This window comes from Melospiza melodia, unplaced genomic scaffold (genome assembly GCF_035770615.1).
Source record: "Melospiza melodia melodia isolate bMelMel2 unplaced genomic scaffold, bMelMel2.pri scaffold_45, whole genome shotgun sequence".
Taxonomy (NCBI): Eukaryota; Metazoa; Chordata; class Aves; order Passeriformes; family Passerellidae; genus Melospiza; species Melospiza melodia.
In genome coordinates this window covers 1,450,295-1,463,316 of record NW_026948772.1, presented here as the reverse complement: position 1 = coordinate 1,463,316, position 13,022 = coordinate 1,450,295, and the positions used below count along the sequence as shown (strand labels likewise).

General features: G+C 53.8%; 1 protein-coding gene and 1 long non-coding RNA gene across 2 annotated transcripts in view; one reads left to right on the top strand and one right to left on the bottom strand.

The window, feature by feature from the left end:
• Positions 1 to 2,250: 2,250 nt before the first annotated feature.
• The window catches only part of LOC134434649 (zinc finger protein 883-like), a 149,927-nt gene continuing 139,155 nt past the window's right edge, over positions 2,251 to 13,022 (bottom strand). Inside the window, exon 4 of the mRNA XM_063183293.1 lies at positions 2,251 to 3,245. Within this exon, the coding sequence (XP_063039363.1) occupies positions 2,561 to 3,245 (685 nt within the window). The 3' untranslated portion in view covers positions 2,251 to 2,560. The remainder of the gene's footprint in view (positions 3,246 to 13,022) is intronic.
• On the top strand, positions 11,166 to 12,108 carry LOC134434631 (uncharacterized). Its single transcript, XR_010031896.1, has 2 exons — positions 11,166 to 11,446; positions 11,794 to 12,108. It is a non-coding gene; the product is annotated as an uncharacterized LOC134434631 (long non-coding RNA).

Here is a 13,022-nt window from a genome sequence, read left to right as displayed (position 1 = left end):
TTCTCTGCTCTGGGCTGCAGCGGCTCCAAGGAGTTCCCCCTGCCCCTCTCCAGGCTCTTGAGGCTCCCGCCAATGGTGGCACTCCCCCCTCTCTGGGCTCCCCACTTTGGGCTCCTGGGGCACACAGGGCTCTGCTCCTCCAGGCTGCCTCTGCCGGCACCGCCACCGCCACCCCCGATGTCCCCCCGAGGGGCCTTTTCCGCTCAGCCTTGGACTGCTTCGTTCTCAAAAAACATCCCCCCAAAAACCCCACCCAGGGACCCCCCGGGATGTCTGGGCCAGGCTCCCCCTCCCTGCTCACCGGCACGACGGGGGATGGCGATGATCCCACAGGTGGGGGCTGCAAGTTCAGGCAGGGCAGCAGCGCATGGTTCCATCTGCTCAGCCTTGATCCGCCTTTGTCCCGCCTCTTCCTCTTCCTCCCGCTCCTCCTGTTCCATCCCCTCTCCTCCTCCTTCTCCCTCACTGCACCTCCTTCTCCTCTTCCATCCCTCCTCCCCCTCCTCTTTCCCCATCTCCTTCTCCTCCTTTGTCCCTCCCTTTCCCTCCCTCCTCCTCCTCCTCCCTGACCCTCCCTCCTTCTCCTCCTTCTTCCCTCCCATTTTACCCCTCCTCCTCCTCCTGCTCCTCCCTAACCCCACCTACTCCTCTTTTTTCCATCCTTTCTCGATCTCCGTTATCCCTCCTCTTCCATGCCATCCCTGTATTTCCAGTCCCGGTCCATGCGATCCCAGTTTGGTGGGATCCCAGTCAATAGAATCTCAGACCAGTTTATCCCAGTGTGTATGGCCCGGATCCATATGGTCCCAGTCTGTGCAGTCCCAGTCTATAGGATCCCATTTCACAGGGTTCCAGTTTATACAGTCCCAATCCCTATTTGGTCCCATTCCAGTTTATCACAGTCCAGTTTATCCTTTTCCGTAGGATCCCAGTGCAGGGTATCCCAGTCCAGTTTATCCCAGTCCATAGGATCCCAGTTCCATATAATCCGAATCCATAGGATCCCAGTCTGGGCTATCCCATTCCAGTTTGTCCCAGTGTATAGGATTCCAGTCTCTCAGGCATCCGCTGAGTAGGGAACTGGGATAACTGGGGGGCACAGGATAGCAGGGTGGGGGGGAAGTGGGAAAACGGGGGAAACTGGGATAACAGGAAAAATGGGATAAGGGGGGAACTGGGATAATGTGGGGGACTGGGATAATGGGGGGAACTGGGAGAGTGGGATAATGGGGAACTGGGATAATGGGAATTCCGGGATAACAGAAATTCCAGGATAATGGGAATTCTGGGATCAAGGGGAAAATTGGGATAACAGGAATTCCAGTCTAACAGAAATTCCAGATCAATGGGAAATTTGGGATAACAAGAATTTTGGGATAATGGGGAAATTTGGGATAATGGGAAATTTGGGATAATGAGAATTTTGGGATAACAGAAATTCCAGAATTATGGGAATTTTTGGATAATGAGGAAATTCGGGATAGTACATATGATCCCAGTCCCTATTTGATCCCAGTCCATATTTGATCCCAATCCATTTGATCCCAGTCCATATCTGATGCCAGTCTGTATTGCTCGGCATACATTCCAAAAGTCTGGAATTCCAGCTCCAGACAGGAAAAGATGTTCCCGCCCTTGAAGGCAAATGGAGCAAAATCCAGAGACATTTCCCTGCCAGCCTTCAGGACTTCAGCTCCTGGGACTGGGAATTAAAATAATATTTGGGCAATAAAATAATAAATAATATGGGGAGGGTCTTTGGTGGCAGAGGGGTCAATTAAAACAGGGCAGAGGTCAATTATATCAGGGATGGAGTCAACTGAATCAGGGCAGAATCCTTGGTGGTCACTGGGGCAATAAATCAAAGGAGGGTATTTGGTGGTCCCTGAGGCAATTAAATATAGGGAGGGTCTCTGGGGGTGCCTGGGTCAATTAAATCAGGGGAGGATTTATGGTGGTCCCTGGGTCAAGGGAGACACTGAGAGAGAAACAGAGCAGGCAAAGAGAGGCAGGAGAGAATAGGGGACACAAACACAATGAGCTGAGAAGGCGGCACTCTGCAAACAGAACTGCAACGGACTGAACATGAACGGGAGAGAAATCAGTAAGTCTGAGAATTTTATTTGCTATCAAATGCATCCCACACACCCAGCTCCACACAATCCTCATCCCACCGCTCTAACTGAGATCCCACTTCTCCCAATCTCCTCCCAGCCCCATCTTACTTAGGTGGCTGAGGAATCAAGTGAGTTTGGTACGGCACTGAGTTTATTTGAGGTGGGATTGAGCCCTTTTGGGTAAGATTGAGTTGTTTTCACTGGGATTTCAGTGGTTTTCAGGTGACAGATCCATCTCTCTTGAGTTTTGGAGTGCAAAGAGATAGAGAAGTTAGAAACATTAGGGCCAAAACAAAAGTAAAAGCTGCCAGGTGTGTTGCCAACATGGATCACAAGGAATGTGAGTGACCAGGGCTGTGCCCAAAGTGCCTCCTCCAGTGGGGGATGGAGCTGGAGAAGCACATGAAGCTCTTCCCGCACTCAGGGCACTCGCAGGGCTTCCCTTACTGGTGCCTCCGTTGGTGTCGGGTCAAGTCAGAGCTGCTGGGGAAGCTCTTCCCACACTGAGGACACTCGTAGGGCCTCTCCCCAGTGTGGATGCGCCGGTGCTTGACGAGGGTGGAGTTGTGCTTGAATCCCTTCCCGCACTCGGAGCAGCGGAAGGGTCTCTCCTCTGTGTGAATCCGATAGTGCTGGAGGAGGTGGGAGCTGGTCTGAAACCTCTTCCTGCATTTATCACACTCATAGGGCCTCTCCCCAGTGTGGATGCGCCTGTGTCTGACGAGGGTGGAGTTCCACCTGAATCCCTTCCCACAGTCGGGGCATTGGAAGGGCCTCTCCTCTGTGTGACTCTGATAGTGTCGGAGGAGATGGGAGCTGGTCTGAAACCCCTTCCCACACTTGGAACACTCGTAGGGCCTCTCCCCAGTGTGGGTCCTCTGGTGCGAGATCAGGTGGGAGCGCTGGCTGAAGCTCTGTCCACACTCTCCGCACTCGAAGGGCCGTTCTCCAGTGTGGATCCTCTGGTGCTTGATCAGGCTGGAGCTCCCACAGAAGCTCTTCCCACACTTCCCACACTCATAGGGCTTCTCCCCAGTGTGGATTCTCTGGTGCTTGATCAGGTTGGAGCTCAGGCTGAAGCTCTTCCCACACTCCCCACACTCATAGGGCTTCTCCCCAGTGTGGGTCCTCTGGTGCAGGATCAGGTCACAGTTCCACCTGAAGTTCTTTCCACACTCCACGCACGTATGGGGCTTCTTCCCATCATGGAGCTGCTCATGGAGCACTTGCTCCGAGCTCTGGCTCCATCTCTGTCCGCCTTCCCGGCCCAGGCTGGCTCTTTCCCCCTCAGATCCCCACCAGCTGCATTTGCAGCCCCTCCTCGTGCAGCATCTCCGGGGCTTTTCCTCCCCGTTGGCTTCCTGCGCCGTGGAGCCGCTCAAAATGGCCTCTTCCACCAGGTTCTGCCGCAGGCATTTGTCCTCCCTGCTCTCCATGCTCAGCTCCTGCTCTGGGGGAGGAAGGACAAGGACAGGATGGGATTTGCCTCCGTGCCACAGGGAAGGGCAAGGAGATTCCCCCAGGGCTGAGCTGCAGCTGGGGCTGTGCTGGGCTGGGAGATGGAGCAACACAGAGGGGAAAGGGGCACTGACTTCCTCCTCACCTGCCTCAGTGTCCTGGGGCATCTTCCTCTTCCTTGCAGCATCCCAGGGGTTGGCAATGGGAAATCCTGCTTTGGGGAAAACAAGGGATGAGCACGTTTGTAGGAGCGTTGAGGGGTAGGATGGTCGGGACGGACGGAGACGAGAGATCTCTGAAGCCAGGTCGTGGAACTTGCGGTTTATTGCAAAGGGCCTGGGTGCAAGGCCCTGCCTGGAGCTGCCAGCCACAGGTCGGAGCAGGCCCGAGAGAAGAGAGGGGTAGAGAGGATGAGAGGGTGAGAGAGTAAGAGGGGAAGAGCGTAAGAGAGTAAGCTTCCCATTACAATACAATAAATCTTCTCTGTTGAATATTCTATTTCTCACTATCAAATCTAGTACAAGATACAAATCCTAGAGCATTTACATACAGCCTGTAAGAATCATTACATCATGATACTGTGTTACATTTTAAACCCTAAAATCACCGCTTTGGACTCCTTCTGCTGAGCTAGTAGGGTCTGCTCAGACCCTTGGGTCTGTCTGCACGCAGAGGGAATTGTTTCAACAAAAGGGGATTACCTTTAGTCAGGCCACACCATTGTTTTCCAGTTGTTCACTAAGGTATTTCAAAGCTTGCTTCCATCTCAATCTTGCTTAGAGTTTCAATATTCTCAAATTCTTTTGCCAGACAATCATATTTATGAGGCTTTTCTGTTTCATCTTCCCCAACACATGTTCAGTTTGAATGTCCCTCTGCCTGAGTCTGTCTCTACAAGTCACTGGCCACGTGGGCTCCATAAAAACCTCCCAAACACCAAGATTCAGCCTAGGAAAAGCCTCCCAGGAGTTCCCTGTCCCTGGTCCCTCCCCTTTGGTGTTCGGGGGTTCCCCCCTGTCCCATCTGCTGGGATCACGCTTGGATTGGGGGTCCCCCGTCTCCTCGGTGCCCGCCCTGCCCAGGCTGCTGGCACTTCCAGCAATGCCAAAAGCTCCCCCCTCTTGGCTCTCCCCATTTCGGGATGCTGGGGCTGTTTAGGCTCCCGGGCTCCCTTCTCCCCTCATTCTCTGCTCGGGGCTGCAGCGGCTCCAAGGAGTCCCCCCTGCCCCTCTCCAGGCTCTTGAGGCTCCCGCCAATGGCGGCGCTCCCCCCTCTCTGGGCTCCCCACTTTGGGCTCCTGGGGCACACAGGGCTCTGCTCCTCCAGGCTGCCTCTGCCGGCACCGCCACCGCCACCCCCGATGTCCCCCCGAGGGGCCTTTTCCGCTCAGCCTTGGACTGCTTCATTCTCCAAACATCCCCCCAAAAACCCAACCCAGGGACCCCCTGGGATGTCTGGGCCGGGCTCCCCCTCCCCGCTAACCGGCGCAACGGGTGGCGGCGATGATCCCACGGGTGGGGGCTGCGAATTCAGGCAGGGCTGCAACGCGGCTCCATCTGCTCAGCCTTGATCAGCCTTGATCAGCCTTTGTCCCGCCTCTTCCTCCCGCTCCTCCTCCGTCTTATCCCCACCTCCTTCTCCTCCTCCATCCCTCCTCCCTCTCCTCCTCCCCTGTAACCCCGCCTCCTTCCCTCCTCTTTCTCCTCCCGCTCCTCCTCTTCCATCCCTCCTCGAGCTCCTCTGTGTTATATCCACCTCCTTCTCCTCTTCCATCCTGCCCCTTCCATTCCTTCTCCTCCTCCTCCTCCCTTACCCCTCCTCCTCCTCCCCCTTCATCCCTGCCCTTCCCTCCCTCCTTCTCCTCCCCCAGCAGCAGCCACACCCTCGGTGCCCCTTCCTGCAGCCCTCGCAGCCCGCGGCAGGAGCAGGGATGGAGCCGGGACAGGTCGGGATGGGCAGCGCGGGGCTCTCGGCTGCTCCCAGCCGCTGCGGGCGGGGGGAGCCCGGCCCGGGCCAATGGAGAGGCAAACTGGGCACACTGGGGGCTGTACATCCAAACTGGGCCTTGCTGGGGACCCTGCCTGGCCACTGCCAGCCCTTGGGGCTCCTCTCGGCACATCCGCCAGGGGAGAACGCACACAGGGCTGGGGGATCCCAGCAGTGGCAGCACTGCCAGGGACTGGGCTGGACTGGGATCATACTGGGAGTGACTGGGACTGTACTGGCTTCGTACTGGGATCATACTGGGATCGTACTGGGAGTGACTGGGACTCTACTGGCTTTGTACTGGGATCATACTGGGATCGTACCGGGAGTGACTGGGACTCTACTGGCTTTGTACTGGGATCATACTGGGATCGTACCGGGAGTGACTGGGACTGTATTTACTATGTACTGACATCATGCTGGGATCATAGTGCCATGTCAGGCCAGACTGTGATCGCATTGATGGAGACTGGGATCATACTGGGATCATACTGGGAGTGAGCAGGAGCCTGCAGGGAGCAATTGTGACCATGTTATGGAGAAATGGGATAAACTGGGAGTGACAGGGATGGTGCTGAGTGTGACTGGGAATAGCTGTGAGTAACTGGGAACATGCTAGGAGCAACTGGGAGGAACTGGGAGTGACTGGGTGCATGCTGGTGGTGATTGGAAACTGCTGGACTTCAACTGGGATGAACTGGGATCATGCTGGAGGTGACTGGGATAATACTGGCAGTGAGTGCCACTACACTGAGGCTGACTGGGAGTGCTGGTGAGCAAATGGGATCATACTGGAAGGAACTGGAAGAACGGTGGAGGAAACTGGGGTACACTGGGAGATACTGGGAGTGACTGGAACAAAAGTGAGGGTGAAAGAGAGCAACTGGAACCATGTGGAGCACAACTGGTTCATAGTGGCAGGGACTGGGAGCACACTGGGCTCATCTTTGGATCATACTGGGAGGGACTGGACTAATACTGGGAGTGTCTGAGAGCGACTGGGAACACACCCTGCACATCATCCCCCATGCTGGGCCTGACTGGGAGCAACTGGGAGCACGCTGGGAGCAAATGGCATCATACTGAGACTGACTGGGGTGATCCAGGAAGCAACTGGAACCATGCTGGATGCAGCTGGGACCATACTGGGAGAGACTGGAAGCAACTGGGATTATACTGGGACCACACTGGGAGAGCAGGCATGTGACTGGATGAAACTGGAGCTTACTGGGATGATACAGGGGTTGAAAGGGAGTGACTGGGATCACACTTTGGGCTACTGGGAGCAAGTGAGAGAGACTGGGATGATGCTGCAAGCAAACTGGAGAAACTGGGAAGGACTGGATGCATGCTGGAGGCAACTGGGATATACTGGGCATGACTGGGGGATCATTCTGAGAGAACTGACACCTTACTGGGGCCACTGGCAGTGCCTGGAAATGACTACAGACATGCTGGGGACAACTGGGATATACTGGGAGTGACTGTCACCATACTGGGGGGACTGGAACCACACTGGGAACAACTGGGACCATGCTGGGGAGAACGGGGCCCACACTGGGGGCAACTGGGAGTGAGTGGGTATAGTAGGAGTCCTAGTAAAATCTATGTATTGTATAAGTGGCCGTGCCCTGATCCTAATTGTAAATGGGCTGCAGCTGTGATGTCCTTAATTGGGTGGCTGCTGTGGCTAATGAAGATAACTGGGATAAAAGGGAGTGGGGTGGCCGTGCAGGGAGAGTCTTGGAGGAGCCCTGACCAAGAAGCAGGAGCAACACTGCTGTGAAGAGCTGTGTGTGAGAAGAGCACCCTGAAGGTACGGGACTCTAGAAATATAACAACAGCAATACAAGATAGGACAGCCGAGAGCTGTGGCAGCCTGAGAGCTGGGACTCCAGAAATATAATAACAACAACTGGGACCATGCTGGGAGGGACTGGGATCATCTGGGGAGTAATTGGGACTGGAGCAGGGACAACTGGGTTCAACTGGGACCATACTGGGAGTGTCTGTAACCACAGTGGAGTGATGGAAGCACACAGGGAACAGCTGGGCCTATGCTGGGAGCAACTGGGATCACAGTGGGGGCACTGGCATCAGCGTGGGAGTGACTGGGAGCAACTGGGATTAGACTGCAAGTGACTGGGATCATACTGGGAGTAGACTGCAATCATACTGGGATTACACTGGGAGTGAATGGAACCTGACTGGGGGTTACTGGGAGCAACTGGGCCCATGTTGGGAGGAAAATGTGACACACTGGGAGCAACTGGGATCGGCTGGAAGGTTCTGGAACCATGCTGAGAGGACTGAGACTACAACTGGGACAACTGGGATCATACTGGGAGCAACTGGGGCCACCCTTTGAGCAACAGATGGAAACTGGGATTGTGCTAGAGGAAACTGGGAGTAACTGGGAAAGACTGGGATCATTCTGAGGAAACTAAAACCCACTGGGAGTGTCTCTAACCACACTGGGGGGACTGGAACCACACTGGGAACAGCTGGGATCATGCTGGGAGCACCTGGGACGATGCTGGGGGAAACTGAATCTACCCTGGAGGCAACTGGGCACGACTGGGACCCTGCTGGGAGGGACTGGGACTGTTATTGGGGCAACTGGGATCATAATGGGAGGAACTGGGAACATCCGGAATTATGCTGGGAGCAACTGGGATCACACTGGGATCACAGTGAGAGCAGCTGAGTCCATACTGGGTTACACTGGGATCTCATTGAGAGAGACTGGAATCATACTGGGAGTGGCTGGTTTTGTGGATTTTGGGGGGTTTGAATTTTGGGGGATTTTATTGGCATTTTAAGGGGGAGTTTTTCTGCGGGTGTTTGGGGGTTTATTGAATTTTTGTGGCTTCTTTTGAATTTTGGGGGTTTTACTGAGATTTTGTTGGGATTTTTTGGGATTCTCAATGATTCTGAGGGTTTTATTGGGATTTTTAGTTGATGTTGGGGCATTTTATTGGCATTGTGGAGCCATTTAGTGGGGTTCACTGGGGTTTTGGGGTCTTTCGGGATTTTTGGTGGGATTTGAGGGGTTTTGTGGAGTTTTTTGTGTGTTGCCAGTATTTCTTTGGATCTTGGGGAAGATTTTGTGGGACTTTTTATGGTTTTGGGGACATTTTTTGGGGATTTGCAGATTTTATTCAGGATTTTTGGGATTTCAAAGGATTTTGTGGGCTTTTATTGGGATTCTATGGTGTTCTAATGAGATTCTGAGAGATTTAATTGGGATTTCGTGGGTTTTATTTGGACTTTGGGGTTTTTAAGGAGATTTTGGTGCCTCTCAGCTCTTCCCCACACCAAGGGAATGCCCCAAAAGCCCCCCAAAATTCCATGAAAATCCCACAAAATCCCCCATAATTACAAGAAAACCCTCAAAAACCCCAGAGAATCTCTGAAAATCCCAGTGGAACTCACCAAGATTAAAAAATACTCCAAATAATTTCAATAAATCCTTTCTCAAGAAACCCCTCACAACCCCAATGAAAGCCCCCAAAATACAAAAGCCCGAAAATCACGCAATTCTCACCCAGTAATTACATCCCAAAACCTCCAATAATTCCTTCGAAACTGACAATAAAATCCCCCAAAGCCCAAAAAAGTCACCCCGAAATCCCCAAAACCCTCGCAAAATCCCCACAAATCCCCCCAGACTCAGTGGGCCCGTCCTGGATCAGGGGGTGAGAGGCAAAGCTGTGTTTCGTGTCAGGTACAAACAGGCAAAGTGTGTACTTGCGAATGAGAAATATGTGGACATCAACAATGGGATAGTTGTGAATTCTAAAAATAACTGAGGAAAATAAAGCATGGAAAAAGGCCTTTGAACCTATCTTTTGTTTGCAATTAACCCTAGTTGATTTAGGAGCATTGGAATTAAGGTGTTAAGGATGTTCCTTTTTGCTTGCATTTAATCCATAAAAAGCTCTGCAATAATAACCTTCTGAAGTATAATTTTAGAATATTACTTGTATCCTTGAACCTATAGCTTTGGAATATATATAAAGGAAATATGCTTATCTCACGCCTTATTGAAGCAGAGAAAAGCAGCTTGAGAAAGGAAGATGAACATCACCTCAAGGGTTTATGGTTTCAACCAAAGGGAAGCTGGACATCACTGTTATGAGATTTATAGTCTCTGCAATTAAAAGGTGGACACACATCTGGGGAGCTGGACCCCACCAGATGGGATTTGTCTTTCTTCTTTCGGAAACTAGACCATCAACATCTGGGGATACTCCTTTGAGATACATCCTGAGAAATTAAAATCACAATAGTGTATAGAATTGTGGTGTAATAATTTGGAATAAAAATTGCTGATGAGTAAAAGATTAGAAATAGAAACTACTGAAAAAAGCTGATGACTACCCCTATAAATACCTGTAACCATCAATTATCGGCGTACAGTTAGAGAGAGAACTTCCCCCACTGTACCCGGCGCTGTATTGCTCATACTTTACCATATTAAAAAATAAATTGATTGCTGCTTGAATATTGGCCTAGTCAAGCTTCATATTCATAACAGGGGGCACTGGCCGGTGGAACAGGAGCCACTTCAGGGGGCCCTCGGAGCTTTTTGGGGAGGGGGCACCATGGGAGACCCTAAAAACCGGGGAGGGGGGGGGGGAACCCCTGCTGTGCCCCCTCCCCCCGAAACCCCGAGACCCCGGTTCAGGGTGGGCCTGGGACCCCCGGGACCCCCAAATCTCCCCCGGGACCCCTCCAGGAACCCCAAACCCCCCAGAGCTCCCCCAGGGTTGGCCCAGGACCACCCTGGACACCAAAACCTCCCCAGGACTCTCAGAACCCCCCACATTTCCCCCGAAAATTCACCCCAGACCCACCTGAGACCCCCCCCCCCCAAATCCATCAGACTGCCCCAAATCCCCCTCAGACTCCTCAATTCCCCCCAAAACCCTATGAAATCCGCTCAGACTCCCCCAAATTTCTCCCCGGACCAACCTCGCAACCCCCCAGTTCCTCTCACAATCCCCCAAAATGCCCTCAGACCCTCCCACTTCCCCTCAGATCCCCCTAAACCCACCTGAGAACAATCCAGACTCGCTCCAGCTTCCCCCCGCCTCCGCCGCGTGCGCCGGCTCCCCCAGCCAAGAGCGGCGCGTCCCGCCGAACTAATCAATCACCGCCCTGCACGGCCCCGAACCAACGAATCACGGCGCAGCTCCCCTCAGCAAGGCCCGCCTCCCCGGCGCCGGCCCAGCCAATCAGAGGCGAGACGGAAGCGGCCCTCCGTTCCCCACCGCGGCCGCGACCCGCCGGGCTTGGGACAGGAGCGGGAGGGGCCTGAGAAGGGATCGGGGGGGCGGGGAAGGGTCCGGAGGGGCTTTGGGGAGGGGCCCTGGGGCATTGAGGGGGGACCTGGGGGGCGCGGATGGGTCCTAAGAGGGATCCCGAAGCGGGGTGGTCGTGGGAGGGTTTTGGGGAGGGGTCATAGGAAGGTCTTGGGAGGGTCTGGGGGTGTTTGGATGGTCCTGCGGGAGTTTGGGGCGGGCTCTGGGGGGGTCCTGAGGGTGTCCTGGGAGGGTTTTGGAGGTTTTGGGGAGGGGCTCTGGCAGTGTGATAAACAGGGCCAGGAGAGCAGCTCCTTTCAAAAGGCCTTTATTAAAGACAGCTCTGGGTGCGGAACCCGAGGGGTCGCGCACAGCGCCGCTGCTCCCACAGGACCGCGCTGAGCAGGAGGAGCAGCAGCAGCAGCAGCAGCAGCGCAGCTTTGTCTCTCGGCACAGCCGGGGCTTCCGTCCTCACCAGAGTCCTTAGGAAGGCAACGTTGGCTCGGAGCATAGGGGGATCCTCCAAGCTGAGCACTATTAAAATTATGGGGGCAGGACAGAATCCGGCTCTGCTCAAGGGTGGGTGATTTAGTGCGGTTCTGCTGGGGTAAAGTCATCGTTTATGTGCTGGTTTGTTGTTCAGAGAGGGTTCATGGAGTTCCCACGGCCTCTCATTTAAATTCAGTCTGGGACGGGAAGGGATACAAATCTGGGCTGAGGCGGAAAGGGGCACAAATACAGAGTATGCCGGGGAGAGATACAAATACAGGGAAAAATGGTAACACTGGATAGCGGCAACTAAAGGCAAGTCCTAGAACTGTAACGTTCAATGTTTAACAACAGACCAACACTTCAAATTCAGACCCTATCAACTTCATTAACATCAACTAGCAATTACTGCTCTGAAAAAGAGCTCTCATCCCCAGGGTTTCATTTCTCAAATCTATTGGAGCAAAAATGAGCAATGTGCCCTGCTGGTGTTTAGATGTTCTGAATCCCTCAGCTGAGTGTTGGGTTCCTGTGCTGTCCTGCCTGGTGCTTGCTGGATGTGCTGGAACAAAAAGCTTGGGCCCTTGATGAAAACGACCACAAATGACTTCATTGAGATTTACTGGGCTCAGAGTAAAAGGGACGAAGCTCAGGTTTGATCTAGAAAATGCTTCTTCCCTGTCAGGATGGTGAAGTCCTGGCTTCACAGATTGCTCAGAGAAGCCAAGTAAATAAAGTTTCAGAATTCTTCATTTCTGTCCCATTCTTATTCCATAAGCCCAGGTTTGGTTTTCAGAGTGCCACCTTGTCAGCTGGTTGCCATTTGTGTCCTGCCTTCTTTCCTGCCTTCCTTGGTCTGCTCCTTTTCCCTTCCAGGGTCTCTCTTTACCTGTGGCAGCTTCCAGCCAAAGACCCTCCCCTGATTTTTTTTTCCTTCCCCATCCAGGTGCTCAAACAGCCCTGGATGAAGTTATAGAGGCTGGCAGTGAAATGTCTGTGTAAGATCTTGCTGCACTTGTGTCTTGGCCCCTTCAGAATTTGGCCTTGAAGGGCAGGAGCATCTTTTCCTTGCTGGCAGCTGGAATTGCAGCCCATGGCAGTGTGTGCCAGAGATGTCAGAGGGCGATTGCTGAGGCTGCCGGGGCGCTGCTCCTGCCGTGCCTGCCAGGGGAGCTGTGCAGGGCAGGGTCAGGCTGCAGCAGCTGGCTGGGCTCCCCGAGCAGACAGCAAAGGCGGCTTTGCTGCACATTCTGCAGCTGGGAGCAGAGGGAAGAAGGGCAGGGAGTCCCTGACAGAATGCTGGAATGCCCGTGCCTGGAAGGAACCTGCCCCCAGACCCCAATCGGGCCCAGCCCTGGATGTCCCCTGAGGACTCCCCCAGATCCTCTCCCCAAACCCTTCCACAGCCCCCAAAGCCCCTCCCCAAAACCTCCAGAACCCTCCCAGGATGTTGCAATGTGTTGTAAACTCCCTTCCCCAGGTGTGCCAATACCTCTCTTCCCCTTCCCCCTCGCCCCCTGCTGGGCTGTCAGTCAGGTTTAACATTCCAGCAAGGCGTCGTGTGGTTGGTCAAGTTCAAAGGATGCCCCTCAGGCCCGGGGGCCATTGGCCTGTCTGGGTGTCATCTTCCCCTGAGACCCTGCCCCTCTCACCTGGTTGGTGGCTC